Source organism: Empidonax traillii, unplaced genomic scaffold (assembly GCF_003031625.1).
Source record: "Empidonax traillii isolate 1590-97213 ecotype Southwest subspecies unplaced genomic scaffold, ASM303162v1 scaffold1709:size70798, whole genome shotgun sequence".
Lineage (NCBI taxonomy): Eukaryota > Metazoa > Chordata > Aves > Passeriformes > Tyrannidae > Empidonax > Empidonax traillii.
In genome coordinates this window covers 34,749-54,845 of record NW_020956902.1, presented here as the reverse complement: position 1 = coordinate 54,845, position 20,097 = coordinate 34,749, and the positions used below count along the sequence as shown (strand labels likewise).

The 20,097-nt window shown below is 46.4% G+C and overlaps 1 protein-coding gene across 1 annotated transcript in view; it reads right to left on the bottom strand.

Moving 5' to 3' along the window:
- DYRK1A (dual specificity tyrosine phosphorylation regulated kinase 1A) overlaps nt 1-20,097 on the bottom strand; it is a 63,647-nt gene that overhangs the window by 12,316 nt on the left and 31,234 nt on the right. Inside the window, exon 3 of the mRNA XM_027908431.1 lies at nt 3,960-4,165. Within this exon, the coding sequence (XP_027764232.1) occupies nt 3,960-4,165 (206 nt within the window). The remainder of the gene's footprint in view (nt 1-3,959; nt 4,166-20,097) is intronic.

Genomic DNA, 20,097 nt, shown 5'->3' with positions numbered 1-20,097 from the left:
AATTCAGATTTTTTTTTTTTTTTTTTTTTTTTTTTTAAAAAGAAAGATCCACTACCATTAAAAAAAAGGAGGGGAAAAAAAGATAAATTCAGCTTGTGTAAACTGCATGTTCCATTTTACAACTGGAATAAACAATGAATGGGGTAAATAATGAAGATTTTACAGTAGAAAGGGAACTTTTAGCAAGAATTGCAGTTGTGATGAGTTGTTTAATTGACAGGCTCACACTCAGGACAGAGTCTGGTGAAGTCCCTCACTTACCATAATGTTAATCAGGCAGTGGAAATGACTGAATTAAGGATTTTTAACTGAATTAAGGATGTGAATTAAGGCAAGAACTTGGCCCTGATCTGGTTGTGATCAATAAAATCTCTGGCCAAGATGTGGTCAGTAAAAGCAGGGATCATGCAGGTGCTAAGTGACCTCAGATAAACAGAGATAAAAGTGATCAGCATCAGCCCGACCTGCCAATCCCAGGGGCTTCCTGAAAGCTGAACCCTTGGAATTTGTTACCAAAATCTGCCTGTGAATCCACCTCAACCTCTGGGGCAGTTAAATCAATTTTCTGATCTTTCTGTTCTTCACTTGAAGCAGTTTCATCTCCCGGGATGGAGACAAACATCAGTGCAGAGTCAAAATTAAAAACACCCCACTTGTTTGAAGTTGTGACAACTTTTGAGCTTCTTATCTTATTTCCCCATCAGGTTAGGCTGAACTCACAAGATGCAGCCAGTTAAAAATGGACAAAGAAATAGGAGTTTGGGATTGTTAAAGGGGGAAAGATCCCACAGATCCCAACTTTTCTGCTCCCACAGCTCCCTGAAGTTGGTTCTGGCTCTTGGCAGAGACCCCAAAACCACGAGCAGGACCCAGAACTTTTTGGGAAACAAAAGCCTTAAGACTGAAGGAAAAAGTTAAAAAGGAAAAGAGCTGGAAGTTTTTTATTGCTATTTACACCCTCATAAATAAGTGAAAAGTGGCTGGGTTTGGGGTGTCTTCCTGTTGGTTGAGCCTTGTCAATCAATGATGGGTTTGGGGAGCACAGGCAGGAAGCAAGAGGTGCAAGAGAAGATTATATAAATAAAATTTTGAGCGTCATTTTTAGGTATTTTAACGGGATATATAAATGTATATGTATATAAGTATATATACTTTATATATTTTAATATAAATTGTTGTTCCTGTTTTTGAACGGCACAATATTTACATTGCAAAAAATTTTACATTTTTTACAATCTTTAATCTCCAACTGTGAACGGTTCCTAAACCGGCAGAATATGGCCTGCAAACCAATATAATCAAAATCCCAGCAGGGCAGAGCAGGAATAAAAGGAATAAATTCTCATTCAAGGCCTGGCTTCCCCATTCCCTGTTTATGAGAGATTACAGGAACCTGAACCAGAAAATATCCTCAAAAACAAACAAACAAACAAACAAAAAGAGTCAGTTGCAGTAAAAAATAACCTGAAAAGGCAATTATTTAAGAGAGGGATTTTCTGGAAAGGAGGGAATCTGGGAGAGGATTGGCTTTCCCAGCACAAGCACCGCGGCCCTTTGGCCACCAGAGGGGGGTTGGAGCTCGGGAAAGACTCTCCTTACCTGGAGCTTCCCGGGAAACTCCTGTTTCCTGGAGTGCCCCCGGCTACTCCATCACCGGGGAACGGGCCCTCTGGGGAGCAAAGGGGTTGGCAGCTCGTTATCAACCAACTGGTGGACACTTCCACCCAGAAAAATTACTTTTAGGGCACCGAATAAGTTACTTTTAGGCTGGAGCAGCCAAGCTGAGCCAACTGTCCAGAAGTTACCTCTTCCCTCCTCCTGTTTTTATGGCCGTGTCAGATCCATCTATCAAACCTTCTCCAACGTTCAGCCTTTTGCTGCTTGTTAAAAAGAGGATTTTCTCAAGGATAGGAAGCAACATTGGAAAAAAAAGGAGGCTCAGGGGGGACCTTCTGGCTCTGCAAGTCCCTGACAGGAGGGGGGAGTTGGGAAGGGTCGGGCTCTGCTCCCAGGGAACAGGGACAGGAGAAGGAACAGTTTCAAGCTGTGCCAGGAGTGGCTCAGGTCGGACATCAGGAGGAATTTCTTCCTGGAAACGGTGATTAAACATTGGAAGGGGCTGCCCAGCAGGGAGATTGTGGAGTCCCCATCCCTGGATGTGACACTCAGCCACAGAAAGTCACAGCTTTTATGAGATAAAAGAGTTTGGATCAGGACGAACTAGAGCTGGAAAACTCTAAGAGAAAGAACAAGGGATTTGTTTAGGTGTAGAGCAGATGATCTGAGCCACCAGCACGGAGATCTCAGCTGGATTGGGTTGTGCAGATCAGATCAGTGCAAAGGCAAAAAGCCATTGAGACTCCCCAGGAGGCTCCCACAGAGCCCCCATTCCCACCAGGAACCTGCTCTGGAGAACTCCTGGTGGGACTGGCTGAGAGGAGAAGCACAAGAACTCAGATAGAGGCACAAAAGACAAGTAGCCAGGAGACTTCAATAAGCTGCCCACCACGAAAGCCAAGGGTGCTGAAAGGATAAAGAAGTGACAATTCTGAGCTGCTTGGGCAGAGGACAATAAAGACTTCAGTAAAATAGGAAAACAGAAGCTACAATGCAGAAAAAAAAAAACAAGATGGAGCTGAAAAAATAAGAATTTATTCTATAAAATAGTGTCAGTGGTGCAGAGACAGCCCCACTGCCATCACCAAGGTGTCAGGCTGGTCATTTCCTCACGTGGGGTAACATCCACACAACCTAAAATTCCCTGAGTTTGGTATGAAAACGTGACCAAGCAAGCACTGATGTCACTACAGCTCACACAGGGTTGTAGCCCTGAAGTGCCTTAAAACGTTTAAGGAACCAGCAACTTTTCTTCTTGACTGACCAACCTCGCTGGGGAGGTTTGGGGGCGCCTTTAACCTACAAAAAGTCACATAAAATACCTTTGTAGACCCTCAAACCCTGTTTCTAGGAGCAGGTTTGACCATTCCCATCCTCACCACTCCATTCCTCTCCCTGCAGAAGTGTCTTTAACATTTAAAAAACGACAAAAAAAATTCCCACTTCTCCAGAGGAAAAGCAGCTCCTGTGGCTACTGGGAGCTCAAAAGCAGCACATCCTAATCCCTGTGTCCGTGTTACCCCCCTGCAATGTAAGTGGTAAATTAGTAGTAAGGAAACCCCAGTGCTAAAGCACAGCTTTAGATGTTGCTTTTTAAGAAAAAAAAAGAAGTGTATCTTCCTTAATAATATATTTTTGTGCAAATACACCAAATACACCAACCAGTGGCACTGCATTAAAACACTGTCCATGAGAACAAGTAATAAAGTAATTATATTCTAACAAGCAGCATAAAAATTAAAAAAAAACCAAACAAACACTGTTATTAAACTCTCTTTAGAACTCTCCACTTGGAGCATTTCCTTAACACAAGAGGGAAGACTGTCTAAGTAGAAGAATCACAACAAATGTGTACCAGATGTTTAAAATGAACTTCAAGGAACTTAGCTGTCTACCCATCCTTAAAGAGTCAGGAGTTATTTAGGTAAACAAAATAAACAAAACAACAAAACAATTGAAAAGAAATAAATGCCCTGAGGCTGCAGTTTATGGTTGTGTGACACATTAAAGTGGAGAGGGACTTGGAGTGATAGGACAAGGAGGAATGGCCTTAAGTTGAAGGAGGGCAGGGTTAGGTGGGATATTGGGAAGGAATTCTTGGCTGGGAGGGTGGGGAGGGGCTGGGATAGAATTCCCAGAGAAGCTGTGGCTGCCCCTGGATCCCTGGAAGTGTCCAACGCCAGATTGGAGTCACCTTGTCTAGTGGAAGGTGTCCCTGCCCGTGGCAGGGGGTGGGACCGGACGATCCCTCAGATCCCTTCCCACCCAAACCACCCCGTGATTCCACGGCTGCGTCTGCAGGAACGGTGACACCTGCAGGAGCTCCGGTTTGTCACCCTCACCTGGTTTGTCAGTGGGAGTGGCTGCTCGAGCTGCTCAGCGTAGGATAAGGCAGACACCTGCTGGTCACTGATGTTCTGCGGCCGCCGGTCACTGTACTGCTGATGGGAGTGGGACATCTGTCCAGCCATCTGAAGGCCAGCAGCATGGAATGAAAACGATGGTGCAAGCCGAACAGATGAAGGTTTGCATGCTGAAGTCTCTCCTCCTGCAAAGAACAAGGGGAGGTGGTTGGAGTGGTTTCAGTTCAGAGCGTTCCCCTCCTCATCCCGGCTCGCAGAGCTCATCCGATTTTTTTTTTTCAGACACCGGAGTTTTGACAGGTTGGGAACCCAGAAATCATCCTCGAGGGAAGATCAACTACAGGGGGTCTGGAGTGAAAGGACAAGGGGAATGACTTCAAATTCAATGATAGTAGGTTTAGATTGGATATCAGGAAGGAATTCTTGGCTGTGAGGGTGGGGAGGGGCTGAGAGAGAATTCCCAGAGAAGCTGTGGCTGCCCCTGGATCCCTGGAAGTGTCCCAGGTCAGGTTGGACGGGGCTTGGAGCAACCTGGGCTGGTGGAAGGTGTCCCTGCCCATGGCAGGGGGTGGAACAAGATGATCATTAATGTCCCTTCCGTCCCAAACCATTCCATGACTCCAATCCTTTTCTCACCCCTCCTGTCAATCCGAATTTGACAGGGCTTATTTCCAAACACAGGAATTTTGTGTGTGGATTCCCCAAAAGCCAGGAAAACACCCCAAGTTGTGCCTCCCAGGGCTGCTCACAGCAACTTTCTGACTGACTGTGCCAGAAGAGAAGCAAAGGCATTGCCCAGTCCCAGTAACTCATTTTGGGACATGGATTAGGGGGGGATTCTGGTGGGACTGGATGATCCTGAAGGTCCTTCCCAACCCTGATGATTGTGGGATTCCCTTCCCTGACTGCAAACAAACAGCAGTTGCAGCCTCAAAGCAGAAATTATTGGTAAAGATGAAATTTAGAAGGAAGGTGTTAAACAGTCAAGCAGCTGACCAAGGGAGGGGAATCCCCATTTCCTCTACAAGCAAAACTCTGCAAGAAAACACAAGCAGTAGAAAACAGCAGATGAACTCAGATCATCAATCTGGCTTTCTTAAAAATAACTATGTCAAGAAAAAAAAAATAAAACACTGCAAATTCTGCTGGATCATTGACTCAGCCCTGTCAGGGCAACAGGGCTGCTTGGGCTGAAATCAAACATCATTTTACACTGATTATTGACAAATATATTCAATAAAGAAGTCAAAATACTATTCTAACAGCTATAAATGAGAAAGGCTACGTATGGGATAATTATGATGACTTTAAAAGGGGGGAAGTGAAGTCAAGCAGTGAAATATCCATTGACAGGCCACTGGCGTTTTCCTCCAGTGCTACCAAAGCACCAGCAGACAATAATGATGAAATTGCATTTATATAATGATGAGATATATCTGAAAACTCCCTTTTTTTTTTGTGGGAATTACTGTGCCTCTGATAACAGGGCAAAGTATCAAAATGGCCTTGCAAATGAAAATAAAATAAACTCCTGACACTGCAGAGAAAAATTACTTTTAACTCTTCTGTCAAATGTCTTTTCAAAACTGAGAACCAGAGTTAATCTTCCACCTCTAAAACCTGAAAAATTTAGTGTACAGTTACTTTTCAATCTATACTGAGCATTCCTGTAAGAATGGAAGAGCATATGTAAGACATCACCCAGGATCTCTACTTTCTGCTCTTTTAATTCTTGAAAAAAAAAAAAAAAACTCATAATCTCACTTAGCAACATCTTGGTGACTGAAGTAAAAGTCAAAACAATATTTAAATCAGACAGTCAAAAATACCATTAATTCTAAATTGGAGCCAGTTGCTTTAAAAGGTTTATTTCTTGTACTTTTTTACCCCAAGCCACAGGTTGCCAACAGACAGATATCTGGCAAATCACACAACGTAATACAAACAAATTTAACTTCTGAAAATTCTGCGCTTGGATCCCTAAAAAAAGCAGAAACTCACACATGCACACCCAAAAATCCTGGTGGTGTGGGGTGGTCATTCACAGCTGGACTTTACAGCACCTTCTGACACTCCGAAAATCACAACAAAGCTGAGGATGAACTGGATAATAACAACCTGAACACCCACCCAAATCCACCTGCCTCTTTTATTCATCCAGTTTAAATTTCTGGGGGAGATCTGCTGTTTGTGCTTCACCACCAGGTACCTGTTGGTTTGGAGGGAAGTCCCCCACCAAAACTGATGTCAACAGACACGAATCCAAACCATGTCCTACAAGAACCTTTCTCCAAACCCGAAAAATAAAGGGGTTTCACGAACCCAAATCTCAGGGACACGAGGAGACACAGGAGCCTGGCCAGGAGATGACATGAATGGTGGGAATTGGCCAACTCATCCCAAACAAAGGCATCCCAGTCACCTCCTGGTGGTGCTACCAACCCTCATCCATATTAGCAACAAACATCAACCACCTGGGTCAAAAGTTGAAGACCTGCAACCACCGGGATCAGCAGCCAAGGAATTCCATGTTTACAACTTCTTCCTGTCCCTGGAACGAAGGCACTGGAGTTCACAGCCTTGTTGCTGAAAGCAGCCCTGGCTATCAACAAAAACAAGCCCTGATGAAACCCCCGCCCTTGCCACATCTCAGACTTTGTTCCATGACACCTGCAATCCTACCCCGGGACATCTAATCCCAAGGGAACACTCCCAACTGCCTGGAAACACCTGGTGACACGTCAGGAAGAAATGAGGGGAGAAAGAAGGACTGGTTAGAATAGAAATCTTGACCTCCTTTAGTTTTAGGTCGAGGAGTCGCTCCCGAAATGGGGACGTTTCTGTGCACCCATTAATTGAGGTTCACAAACCCTCTGGTGGCTCCCAGATTGATTTTTTGGCTCATCTGGAGAGTTCTAGACACCCAAAAAAAGTAAGTGATCTGCTGGCCACCACGGCAGGACTAAAATCCACATCCAGAACTTCCACAGGACAGAAATACCTAAGGAACAAAGGGCAGTGGATCATCAGTTTTCCCTTCTAAGCACTGGAAGTTCAAGTGGTCACAGGCTGTGAAACAGTGACAGAGAACTAAAAGCATGGCAAGATCTCTATACATTAAGAGATGATGGATTGGGAGTGAGGGGAATTATCTTACAAACAGGCCTGACCTGATGTTAGTTCAGGGGTGGCATAAAAATAAACACTTTTATGTAGATTTGCACTCCAAAGAGGTTCCCAGCCCAGAATTATCTGGAAATAGAGACACTGCAAAAATGGATTCCCTTCTCACAAAGAAGGTTGGGTTCATTTCTTTAAAGCATCACCTGAACACAGTGGAAGAAGTTCAAGAATATATTTATCTGTTTGGTGAGGATGGGAAGTACTTTTCTCATTCAAACTGGCTTTGGTTTAAATGGATTTCTTTTTAATGGATGTTCTGCAGATACCCCTGGATCCCTGGAAGTGTCCAAGGCCTAGTTGGATGGGGCTTGGAGCAACCTGGGCTGGTGGAAGGTGTCCCTGCCCACGGCAGGGGGTTGGAACTGGATGATTTTTAAGGTCCTTCCAACCCAACCCGTTCTGTGATTCCATGACTTTTCCGAGCATCACAGAAATTATTAACTCCAAGCAGAGAAACTACTTGATATGGTGGTTATTGGAGAGTCTGTAAATAAACCACAGTTGGTTTAACACGGGACAATTTTGGGGTACAATTTAAAGACCCAAGACAGGTTTTTCAAGATCCAATTTCCCACCTCATCCACTCGAGATTCTGTTATTCCCATGCTGACCAGAGTCCACATGCCTTCATTTAGACATTAAACCTCCTCCCAGAAAAAGGTATCTTAAGGTCACCAAGTGGTACAACTCATCCCTGGCCTTCTCCTTCCACCCAAAGCAAGGCACAAACATTCAAGAAGAAGCAGCTGCAGGTGGCTCTGATCCACCCCGACAGGGGATCACTGTTCCTGAAAAAAATGGGTGGATTGTGCTCCAAACCCAACAGGTCACAGCACAACCAGCTCCAGGTGGCCCTGCATGAGCAAGGAGAGGTTGGCCCAGGTGGCCTCCAAAGGTCTCCTCCAATTTCCACATTTCAGTGCCACCAAAGTCAGCAGAAAGTAAGTGCCAGGATTCCTCTCCTGGAATCAGGAGCTGCTGGAGCAGCTCCTCTGCCACGTGGGACTTCACCTGAAAATCCCCACCGCGATCAGACGGTTCCTCTGCATTTCTGTCACTTTTGCTTCTCAAAGTGCCTCTCTTTGTCCCTCTGTCACAGCTCTACCCAAGTATTCTACTGAGGTGTATTCACAGTGAAAGATAAAAAAAAAGGAGGCAAAGTCAGACAAAAATCAGGAGAACATTGAAAAAGTCACATTTCCTTAATGTGTCTTTGTACCTATTCACCTCACAACTAAAAATGAAACCCTAGAAAGGACCAGTTTAACCATTTTGACCCTGTGAGATATTCAAGTTTGCCTCCAGGATTGACAAAAGCATCTTCCAAGTGCAGCAGCTGATCCTGATTTGGTGGCTCCAGGAGATAAAAAGTTACTTTGCTGATAACACCCCCTTTGCAACAGCCTTAGAAACACTTCCCTGCCCACTGAGGGTTGGGCAGGATGGAGGAGGTAAAGCAGTGAAAGTCCCATCAGCATTTATATCACACTTCTAGAAGGTCAAATGTAGGAATTCCCCCTGTTTGAGAACTTACCACTAACAGTGGTAATAATCCTTGGGGGTTTTCCATCCCTGGAAGTGTCCAAGGCCAGGTTGGACGGGGCTTGGAGCAACCTGGGATAGAGGAAGATGTCCCTGCCCATGGCAGGGGGTGGCACTGGATGAGCTTTAAGGTCCCTTCCAACCCAAACCATTCTGTGTTTCTGTGATCTCAGGTTGAAGGGTGAAACTTTCTCCTCTGCACGACTCATTTCTTCAAGAATTTTCCCTCTAAAGGTCATTGCTTTGCCCCAAAATGTTGAGCTTCCTTTCACCTCCTGCCCCATCCTCCCTTTCCCTGCCTGGGTCGTTGGGAGATCTCCCCTCTCAGGGATATTTTGGAAGGTGAGTGAGAACCTGCCAGGAAACACCACCAGAGGGTAAAACTGTGAACTGCCTCGGTCACCACAACGGGGGGATCTCAGTTCCACACTCAAGAGTTCAAGAGCTTGTGGGCCAACACCACAGGCCAAGTAGGGTGTTCCCACTGCATAGAACTTGTTCAGACTTTTTATTTCTTTTATTTCTTTTTATTTCCAGTCCCTGCTACGTCACCCCCCGTGAAGGTGTGCACCTTCTTGCTTGTATTTTGAATTAATGACAGTGAAAACAGCCAAATGCCTCCTCAGAGCAAACCCCGGGTTAGCTGAGCAACTGCACAACCCTCTCCCCTCATGGAACATCCACCTTTTGCTTTTGGCAAAGTGAACTGTTTTGCAAGAGTTCTGGCCCACCTTGTTTCTCAAAATCTATGCTTGGGCAAACCCTCACTGTCCATGAGGATTGTCCAGTGATACCTGGAAAAGTGAGGCTGATCCCTGCACTTCTTTAATACCCAAGCCCCCCTTTGCTCCATCAGCACATCCTAGAGCAGACAGGGAGCAATCAGCAACAAACACTTGCATCTTGAGAACTCTCTGTTCAAAGAAACCCACGCTGAAGACACGTCAGACCTACCAGAGCTGAGCATAATCAATGTCAACCAGGGGGGATTTCAGAGCTGAGAACAATCACCTTTCGAGCAACAAGCAAATGCCAACCTGAACTCTGAGTGAACTGCTGCAACGCTCCCAGCCCATTGTCCCCTCCCTGCATGGAGTTCAAAATGACCACATGAGAACCTGGAGGTCCTGGGACCTCACTCTGCTCGGGCTGGAGTGAGAAAAGCTGGGAGAACGCAAGGAAAAGCCAGGAGAGCCCGGGGAACAAAGGGAACTACCTGCGGCAGCCACCGCAGAGCCAACAATCCCGTTATAAATAATCCCCCGGCAGTTCCCCCTCTGGAGGAACTAAATGATTGTGGAGGAGTTCTTAAGAATGGCCACTTGAGAAGCAATCCTACAATAACCATTCAGGCGACTTCCCTGCATGGAAAAAGCCAAACACTGCCTCGTCTCCCAGCAGAACGAAGCCCTAAACTTAGAAACATCCACCCTCTCAGATCCCATTCACCGGGCCGACACACCCCCACATTCCTCCTGCTCCTGCTCTTCCCTGATGGACACGGGAGACACAGCGCTCAGGAGGGGACATGGAACTTCTCCTGGGATCTTTTCCCCAAGAAACAGGCCAAGAGCAGGTTGATGGGCTCTTCTGACACTGCCTGTCCTGGCTCTTTCCTTCCCTGGAGGTGGATTTTGGGCAGGACTCACACGTGGTTTGTGGGTTTTGTGCAGCCAGAGGACACCACTTCCCTCTCCTGTGGAAAAAATGTGGCTCAGACCTGGGACAGGGACACACTGTGGGAAGAACCTTCCACAAAAAAAAAAAAGTCACTCCGAAAAAAAATCCAGTACCAGAAGGACCAAACCCTGGGTATTCTCCCACAACAAGAGAAGGGAGTTCCTATAACTCATTTAATCCACTGGCAACACCATATAAATCTGAGTTGCATTAACTTATAAATATCACTTTGAGGACACTCTGGAGAAACTCAGAGCTACGAAAACGTTGTGGAAGTGAAACTACGTTTTGTTTAAATCGACGAAGCCTCAAATTCTCAGCGAAAACCTCCAGGAAACACAAAGTGCTCTGAACTCCCAAAGTCAAAATTAAGCTCCGTGACCACTCTGCTTTTGCATTTGTGTTCTTGGGCAGCTCTGAAAAACACCTCCCACTCCACAGGTGAACAGGGAGAACCCAACCTATGGATGATCCCACAGGGAATTCAAGGCTCTGCCTCTGGATGAAGTGGATTAAAAGCACATTAAAATGAGGAGTGCTGGGCACAGAAATCAGGAAACAGCAGAACCCTTGGCCAGCTTTAATTCAGTGCCTCCATGTCAATAAGTTATGATGCTGTTTTAGCTCCGTGAATGCCCTGTTTGTTTTGAGGGACAGAATGAAAGCCCAGCTTGCTCAATAGGTGGCCACACAATAGATCTTTTTATTTCCATTGTATTTAACATAATATCCCCTGACACCCCTTCAGACTGTGCTCCAAATAAAATTATTCCTGGCTGCATATGTATTCTATAGAGTGGGCATTGTTTCTGCATCCTTGGAATTCACAAACAACAGTTTCCTTCTGTAATATTCTGGATTTTCAGCAGAACGAGGAGACTTGGGATAGACATGAAAGGGGTCTATGGCTTTAAACTTCTGATTTTGAATATACAGCACGTGAAAGGCTTTCAAAACACAAGGAACACAGACTAGTGAGGTAAAAAAAAAACCACCTTTTTTTGACGCACTGCCCTCCTGAGATCCTCCAGGAGAGGATATCCAAGGATTTGGAGAAGAAACAGCCTCAACTGTGCACGTGGATTTACACAACAAAATAGTTATTATGGAAGGGTTTATGGCTTTCTAATTTAATATTAAATATTTCATATTAAAATCTGATATCCTTCAGGAGTTTTCCTGCCACGAGAAGTTTTCCTTTTCCCAACTCTTCATCCCAAACCACTGGTCAAACTCAAGTAGTTTGGCTGCTGATGAGTGAGTGAAACTCAGTATCTCAGCAATCAATGCTTTATTATTGAATAGTTAATAAACCAGATTTAAAGAAGAGGCTTTAAAACTAGAAAAAAAAAACAGAAAAAAAAACAAAACAAAACAACAAATTATTCAAATACTCCAAATTAAAAACCACTCATTTTCCAGAGGTCACCGATGCCAGTGGAAATGTGCCAAGGCTGAGCTTCTGATGCTTCTTTTTTTTCTCTCCTCCTCCTCCTCCTCATTTCTGAGTATTTCATGATTTTATGCAGTTATTCTAAGGTTTGAAAGTTTTCTAATTTAATGAAAAGCCTGACATTTAAAAAGAGGGAATATGAAGGTGAGGGGGAAAACGGAGATCTACTTTTTTATGATCCTGGTGAAAGTTTGAAGAACCACCAGAAATATTAAGGTTGGAAAAGACCTCCAAGACCGCCAAGTCCAACCTTGACCCAACAAACAAAACAAAGCAGAAATAAAGAATAAAGTGCGAATATTATCCCAAACAGAGGTTTTCCAACAACTAAATTCCAACTCTGTGTCCGTATTTATTCTTGCTGAAAGACCCCCACACCTGTCCCTCAGTTCCCAGTGAAAACCAAAACACTGATTAAACACAAAGTTCTGTCAAACTCTGTCAAATAAGGAGAAAAATACCCTATAAACCACGATAACCTCGTAATACAACAGAAATTTGGTGACATAACATTTAAATTGACACGACTTTTTCATTAAACATGCTTTAAACTCGCACTTCAGAAGGCTCCAAACGAACTCTAAGTAGGCACAAATTATACTTTATCTTAGTTTTCAGCTTCTAAAACTCCCTGTGAATCACCAAGTTTCCCTGTGAAAAGGTTTGCTTTAAGGGCAATTCAATTTACCTCTGCTGAACCTGAAGTTTTCTGTCAAAAATTAAAATTCCACCAAAGGAAAAATCAGATTTAATCAAAAATCTGCTGGCCAAAGGAATTTCCACAGTTACCAGTGGCACCAAAAATCAGATGTATATTGATACTTATGCTAAGGGGAAGGAAAAAAAGGCAAAAAATAACATGGAATGTTGCTGGATTTACTCAGTTAAATAATTCAGTAACCTTCCAGGCAATTTTACTGAGTTGGATAGAGGGAATGTGAGTAGTTATGGAAAGAAAGCCCAGGAATTGGACACTAAGGAAGGCAAAGGGAGGGAATGGGGAACGGGACTGGAGAAGGAAAAGTGATCCAGGATTGAACAGGAGAAAAGGCAGGTTTGGAAACCAGGGGGGAAAAAAATCAAAAGGAAAAAAAAAAAACAAACAGCTACAGATGCAGATTTAAGCACTGAATATACTTCAAGATCAGATTCCCCAATATTCTTAGGCAGGAATGTTACACAGGGAAGGAAAAAAAGCCGGACTCAACTTACAGCTGAGGGGGGTGGTTGGGGTTTTAGTTTTTTGCCTGGGGTGGGGGTGATGTGAAAACCCCATTTTTGAAAGGTAAATGTGTTGTATATTCCATTAAAAAAGCTGGACTCGGCCTACAGCTGAGGGGGTTGTTGGGGTGTTTTCTGGCCTGTGGGAGGGATGTGAAAACCCCGTTTTTGAAAGGTAAACGTGCGAGTGCTCCGTGACTCAACCTGCAGCACAGGGGGGTTGTTTTTGTCCGGGGTGGGGGTCGGTGAAAACCCCCATTTTTAAAAGGTAGGCGTGTGCGTTCCATAAATAGATTATTCCATATCCACAGCGGCTCCAGATCCTTATCTCGGACACGGTGTGTGTGTGGGGGGGGGGGAAACGGGGAGTGACATCCAAGCCGGACCCACACCCAAGCTCACTTTATTAGCGTGGGGGTGTGTGTGTGTGTCCCAGTGCTTTCCGCAGGGGCCACTTTCAGGCGCTTCAATTAAAAAAACAAACAGATAAATAAACAAAATCAAAGGGAAATATAACGAAGTCGCCCGGCGAGGCTGCGGCTGCCCTCATCCCCACCCGGGCCCCGAGCGCGTCCAAGGCCAGGCCGGCCGTGCGCGGAGCCGGGAGATCGGTCGGTGCTGAGGGGCGGGCGGTCGGTCGGTCGGTGCTGAGGGCCGGCCGGGAGGGCGGGAGGCGCTTCCCGGTTTTTCCCCGGGAGCGGGAGCCGCTCCTTCTCCCGGCTCCCCTCACGCGCTGCCCGCCGCGCCCCAGCAACAGCGCCTCATTAGCATAGCCTACCACGGCCCCGCCCGCCCTGATTGGCGCAGCCGCCCGGCGCGCCAGCCAATGGCGGCGCGCTATGCAAATGAGCGCGCCCAGTTGCCAGGGCAGAGCTGCCGGCGGGCGCCCAATGGGAGCGGGATCCATAAACAAGGAGCGCGATTGAGCTTTGTCACATTCGCGAGGCGCTGTTAACACTTTCAAGTTTAGGGCGAAATTAGCTCCATCTCCCGAGGATCAGCCTCATGTTCTACATTTCACCCCCACAGCAAGGGCAGGGCGGCGCAGCCATGATACACGGGATTATGGATAAGCGCCGCGCGTAGGATTCCAACTTCCCCTGCCCGGCTCCGGGACGCCTTCGCCAGGGCTGGGATGCTGGAAGAGCGAATCCCGACGCTTCCCCGAGTGGGAGCTCGCTCGGCTGCCATCCTTCCCAGGGCTTTGAAAAGCTGTAAAGTTCCCTTTCCACTGCCTTAAGTCAGGTCACCTCCTCTAAAATCCCAGCCTACTCCTGTCCTTCCCTTTTCCACAGGATGCGAATTGCTGTTTAATTTCTGTCCAATTTCTGTTCAATTGGCTTGGGTTTAACCCTAAAGAAAGAACATCCTTTATTAATATTATTATTACTATTATTGCTGTTATTATTACTGTTATTATTATTATTATTCACCCCCCGGCAGATTTTAAGCAAACGAATTCCAGCTCCTCCGACCACCGCTAAAAGGACTGAAGCATCCTAGGAGAAATAAGCCAATTTTGGTCAGCGATTTAAAGGAAAATCAGGTTATCTGCCAGAACAGTCGTGTCTGTGCCTGTGACTGTGTGGATCCATGGAGGAGCAGAGCAGCCACACTGACCAGCACCGCTTCCAAGGCTCCTCTCCTCGGGAGAGACCCCCTTCCCACGGGCACAGCCGTGGGTCTTGGAAAACCGGCGTCTCGAAACGCAAAGACTGACAAGACTTACTCTGGAAGCCACTCCAGGAGTTCCACGGATCCCTCTACGCCGTGGCGGCCGCAGCGATCCCGATCCCGATGCCGGGCATGTTTTTTTTACTCCCCTTTCCCAGCCCACAGCGATGTGGAAGCGCTGCTGCGATTCCCTCACCTGGGAGCGGGGTGGGGGTGGGGGGGGGTGCTTCCTGTTCTCCAGTGCCTCTGGAAGGTGCCTGGCAGCGGGAGCAGAGCCCTCCTTGCCCAGGTGAACAGGGTGGGAAGCACCGGCAGCCCTGGAGCCCCCCCAGGATCCTGGCGGGACTTTCCCTGCGCCGCTCACCTGGGTGGTGGATAGAGAGGGGGGGGGGGGAAGGTCCCTATTTTCTCCACGGATCCCTAGGACGCTCCAAACTTTCCAGGTCTGAACCGCACAGCCTGCTTTTCCCCGGTGCCGACAGGGATTAAAAGTTTTACCGGCTCCCTCCTTTAGAAAACGCGACAACTTCATCTCGGACCTTTTATCAGAGGGAAAACCCGCGGAAATGTTTTCCTTTGATGCCCTAAAACACGCGCAAGTATCTCGGTGCGTGCACGCCCCAAAACCAGGGCCATCTACTCTTTATCTCCTGACAGCTTCTGGAACTAAAATACTGCTTTTTCAGCCCATCTTTGCCAAGCCCTGCAGCAGAGCAGCCACACAGGGAGCAGGAGCAGCGTTATCCCAACACGGGCTTACAAGATTTTCCAGGCAATCCCGACTGGGCCGGGACTTTGCAGCACTAATCCTTCTCCTGCTCTGCTCCACTGTCCTTCCAGGGAAACACTTTTATCAGCAGTTAACTCGGAGTTTCTCGCGTTGGTGCAGCCCCCAAAGCGAGCAGAAATAACGTCACTCGCGATTTTCAGTGCAAAAAGTAATTAAAGAGTGAATAAATTTCCTACATGGCAACATGGAAAACCATCCAAGAGGTGGAAAACACCCGGTATTTTATCCCCAGTCAACACCTGGCCTGAAGTCTAAACTTCCCTGTTCACATCCCACTGTTCCAGCTAAACATAAGGTTACCATAAATACCAGGTTCATTTTTAAAGCTCTCCTTTAATGTGCAAACACATTACGTATTATAAAAAAAATTAAAATAAAATAAAATTATTAAAAAAAAAAAAAGAAATCTTTTCCTCCTCATAAAAAACCATCAGGGGAAATTACTTGAATTATTCTATTTCCCATTTGCAGTTACTGAGGCACAAGATATATTTAAACAGTTGGTAGAGAAAAAATGGGAAGCATCTCCCATATCAATGTACAGCCAGCATGCCAAACCATTAATGTAAGAGCTAAACAAGGGCTGAATACATCATGTGCAATAGTCTCACATGATATAAATTATTCAATACCTGACCAAAGAGAACAGCTTTCAGGAGAGAGGGGGAGGATCTCCGAGTACTTGTGCAGTTTGGAACACGTACAGTGTGAGGGATTGATGCAAAAACCTTCCTAACTCTCTGCACTTAAAAGAATCAACGCTGGGTTTGCAAAGCGCTCTGTCCGTCCAACTCACGTTCTGGTGGTCACCATCAAGGCAGCTGATGAGGTTTTAATTTCAATTTTAAACCAAAACCAGCTTGGTTTTTATAAAACCACTTTCTATCCCCTCCTTCCCCAGCCCTGTTGGTGTTACAAGTCCCTTTGCTTTCCTAATTCCAAACCGGCAAAAAAAAATTCACATCTCACACGCCTAATTCCTGTCAACCAGAAGCTTTTGGAGGACTTACAAACACAGAGAGGCTTTTTTAAGTGAAAAACTGAACTGGGAAAAAAAAAAAGTATCCACTGCTATGAATTCCACCTGGATCACAGGGAATCTGCTGGTGTGAGGATTCCAGGGAATCCCTCCAATGGAGGAATTTAAAGCAGTTCCTTTCACTCCAGCAGAAGTTCATGGCACATCCTCAGTTCTGGCACCAAGCAGAGCAGTTCTGTTGCACTGGGAGACATTACATTGTTTTATTCTCCGTGTTAATAACACAAATTCTGATATAATTCCTACAAACCACAATCCTTCCAGACTCCCAGGCTGGCTTGTCCTCGGTAATCCATATTATAGTTCATAAAAACAACAACATTCAAGGTTTTTCCTCACTCCAAAGTGGCCTGGAAGCACCAGAGCTATTCCATAACGTCCTCCCAGGTTGTAAATTGTAACTAAACCATCCCCCTGCTGTGTTCCCAATGATTTGATAACTGATATTCTGACACAGCTTTTTACAGACATCTCAAGCCGGGCCTGACAAGCTCCACTCACACTTCCCAAGTCCTTAAACAATCAATCACTCCCCAATAAAAAGTTTTAATAACATTTCCATCTCTGCCTCGCTGCTCATTGCAGAGAAGCCCAACTAAAACCAGAAATAAAGCCAGGCTCTCACAAGTCAAACCTCCCGAGTTCCAAAGCACTTCTCTGAAAGGCCAATTTCCTGCCTTCGTAATCATTTCTGTATTTAGGACATGCACTTTTAAGTTTTAAGTAATTACTTCTTTGGATTTGTCTCGTCTTGAAGCAGCGGCTTCCAAGGAGAAAAGAAAAAAAAAAAACAAACAAAACAACAAAACAAAACTTGAGTGTGGTTGAATATCCTTGCAGCTAAAAAAACCACTAAAAAACTAGTGCTGCCAGACTCCAATGATCCAAACAACGCCAGCCCAAAGTGGAGCTCACCGTAAACTGCATTAATTTCTCTCGAGTAACACAAATGTAAACCCAGAACATTTTAAACCAAAACAAAACAACAAAGCCCACCCACAAACCAAACAAAAATCTGTCACTGTTCCTTTAGGATGATGCTGTGATTTAAGAGAGCTGCTTTTGAAGTGTAACTCCTGCTTTTCCTTCTAAAGCTTAACTTTTCCTAGCACAGGCTAAGCAGTAGTTCCTAACTATTAAAATTGGGCTTTTTCTCACAATAATAATAATAATAATAATAATAATAATAATAATAATAGAAGTAACACCATCCAAGTACCAAAGTTGTGCAAATTTAAAACTTTTACATTTCATCTACATCTCACAGAATCATGGGATGGTTTGGGTTGGAAGGGACCTTAAAGATCATCCAGTGCCACCCCCTGCCATGGGCAGGGACACCTTCCACCAGCCCAGGGTGCTCCAAGCCTTGTCCAACCTGGCCTGGGACACTTCCAGGGATCCAGGGGCAGCCACAGCTTCTCTGGGAATTCTATCCCAGCCTCTCCTCACCCTCACAGGGAAGGATTTCTTCCCAATATTATAATATAAACTACACCAAGGGAAATCTGGTTGGCTGTTTGGGGTGGGTTTTCTTGCCTCCAGAGAGCTCCAGAGGGAGAAGAGGATTCCACCTGAGGGTTTCTAAGGAAAGGTGAGGATGTGAAATCACTGCCAGGACCCAAACACTAAAAACACACAAGGAATTCTTCGAGCTTCAGCCCAACAACTGCGGGAAGCTCCTCCCAAGTTCGGTTCAGAGCAGAAACGTTCGTGAAGTTCTGACCCCTGAAGGCTTTCGATTCTTGTAGAGTTTCCATCCCAGCCGTGTCCTTGGTCCGGACAGAGGGTAATTCCAGTTCCTAAGCACACTCTGAGCATCCCATTTACAGGCACCAGACACGGCTGTGCTGCAATCTGAAGAACCACAACCTCCTACCACGTCACAGCAGCAGGGAGCAAAGGGATTGCAAGGCAAGGAGAGTGAAGAAATAACACACAAACTCTTTATTTAAAGGCTGAGGACCACTGCACCTCAAACTTTAGGGTTTAAAAAGAGTGTTCTCAGTGAATAAACCCCCCGTTTTGTGCATGGCTCCCACAGGAAGGGCTCTGGCAAACACACATGGGAAGGGGAGTGTTTAACAGCCTGACTCTTTCCCGGGAAGCAGACTCCAAGGGAAGAGGGAAGAAGCTGGAAGTGGCCTCCTGCCCAGGACTGAGGGCTGTGTTGGGCTACTGTGGGAAGAGAGGCTTCAAAAAGGCTGCAAAAAAAATGTCACCACCAGCAGGGCATCAGCTAAAGCAATTACAGAACAGTTTTCAAGGTAGCAGGACTTTCTGTCCCTGCAGGGATGATTTAGGCTGCCCAGAGAGCTTTGGGACACCCCATCCCTGGAAGTGTCCAAGGCCAGGTTGGAGCAACCTGGGATTGTGGAAGGTGTCCCTGCCCATGGCAGGGGATTGGAATGAGATGATCTTTAAGGTCTCTTCCAACCCAAGCCATTCCATCACTCCATGAACAGGGAGTATAAAACAAGCCCAGTATCTCCCAAAAACCGGAGCCACACAACTCCTCATCCTCGTCCTCATCCAGCACCTGCCACTGGGCCCAACTTTTTACTGAGTCTAAGAGTTTAAAACCCCAAAAAAAAGACCAACATTGTTTATGGTGCTCCAAACCCACTGCAAAAAAGCCAGGGAGCTGGTGCAGGATGAGCAGAAGGAACCCAAAGCACCTGCTCCTCCTGCTCTGCAGCACCGGCCCCGCTGCCAAGCAGCGGCCACACACATGAGGTGAGATCTGCCAAAGCATCTGGGCCGAGAGCAACAGGCTGCTGTTCCCTGGCAGGGCTCACAGTGGAGAGCACAGAGCTGCTGCAAAATGTCACCCCATCTCACCCAGGCCCCTCCCTCAGAGCTCCTGCAGGGGCTGTGGTAGGAATGCCATGACCCTCAGTGGCTCCCGAGAGCCCGGCCGGGGCCGAGCGGAAGGTGCCCTGAAGGAATTCCCTTCTTTTCCCCCTTCCTCTGCTTCCCAACATCTCTGCAAACAAAAGGGAGTGGACACAAGTGGGAAAATTGCCGTGATTTGTGAGAGGACAGCGTGGTAGATGTTCAGGGTACCACCTTCAGCCACCAGTCCACGGTTTCAGAACGTCCCCGAGGACTCGTTGATTTTGCCAGGGGAGGTGCAGATCGGATACTACAAAGATAATTTCTCTGCAAGAGTGGCCAGGCCTTGGAATAAGTTGCCAGGGAGGTGGTGGAGTCACTCTCTGACAGTGTTCCAGAGGCACCTGGAGGTGGCCTTGGGGACATGGGTTAGGGGTGATTCTGTCCGTGCTGGGTGAGGGTGGGACTGGATGATCCCGAATTCCAGCCCTTTCAGTGAGGAAATTCCTCTTCATGTCCAACCTGAGCCTCCCCTGGCACAGCTGGAGGCCGTTTCCTCTTGCCCTGGATCCCCACCTGGCTACAACCTCCTGCTCCAGAAGGGTGGGACACCACAGTCACTTTGTGCTCTGGGATGAGGAACGAGCCAGGATTTCATTCCTGAGGGCCAGGAGCACATCAGGAATTCACACTGGGAATT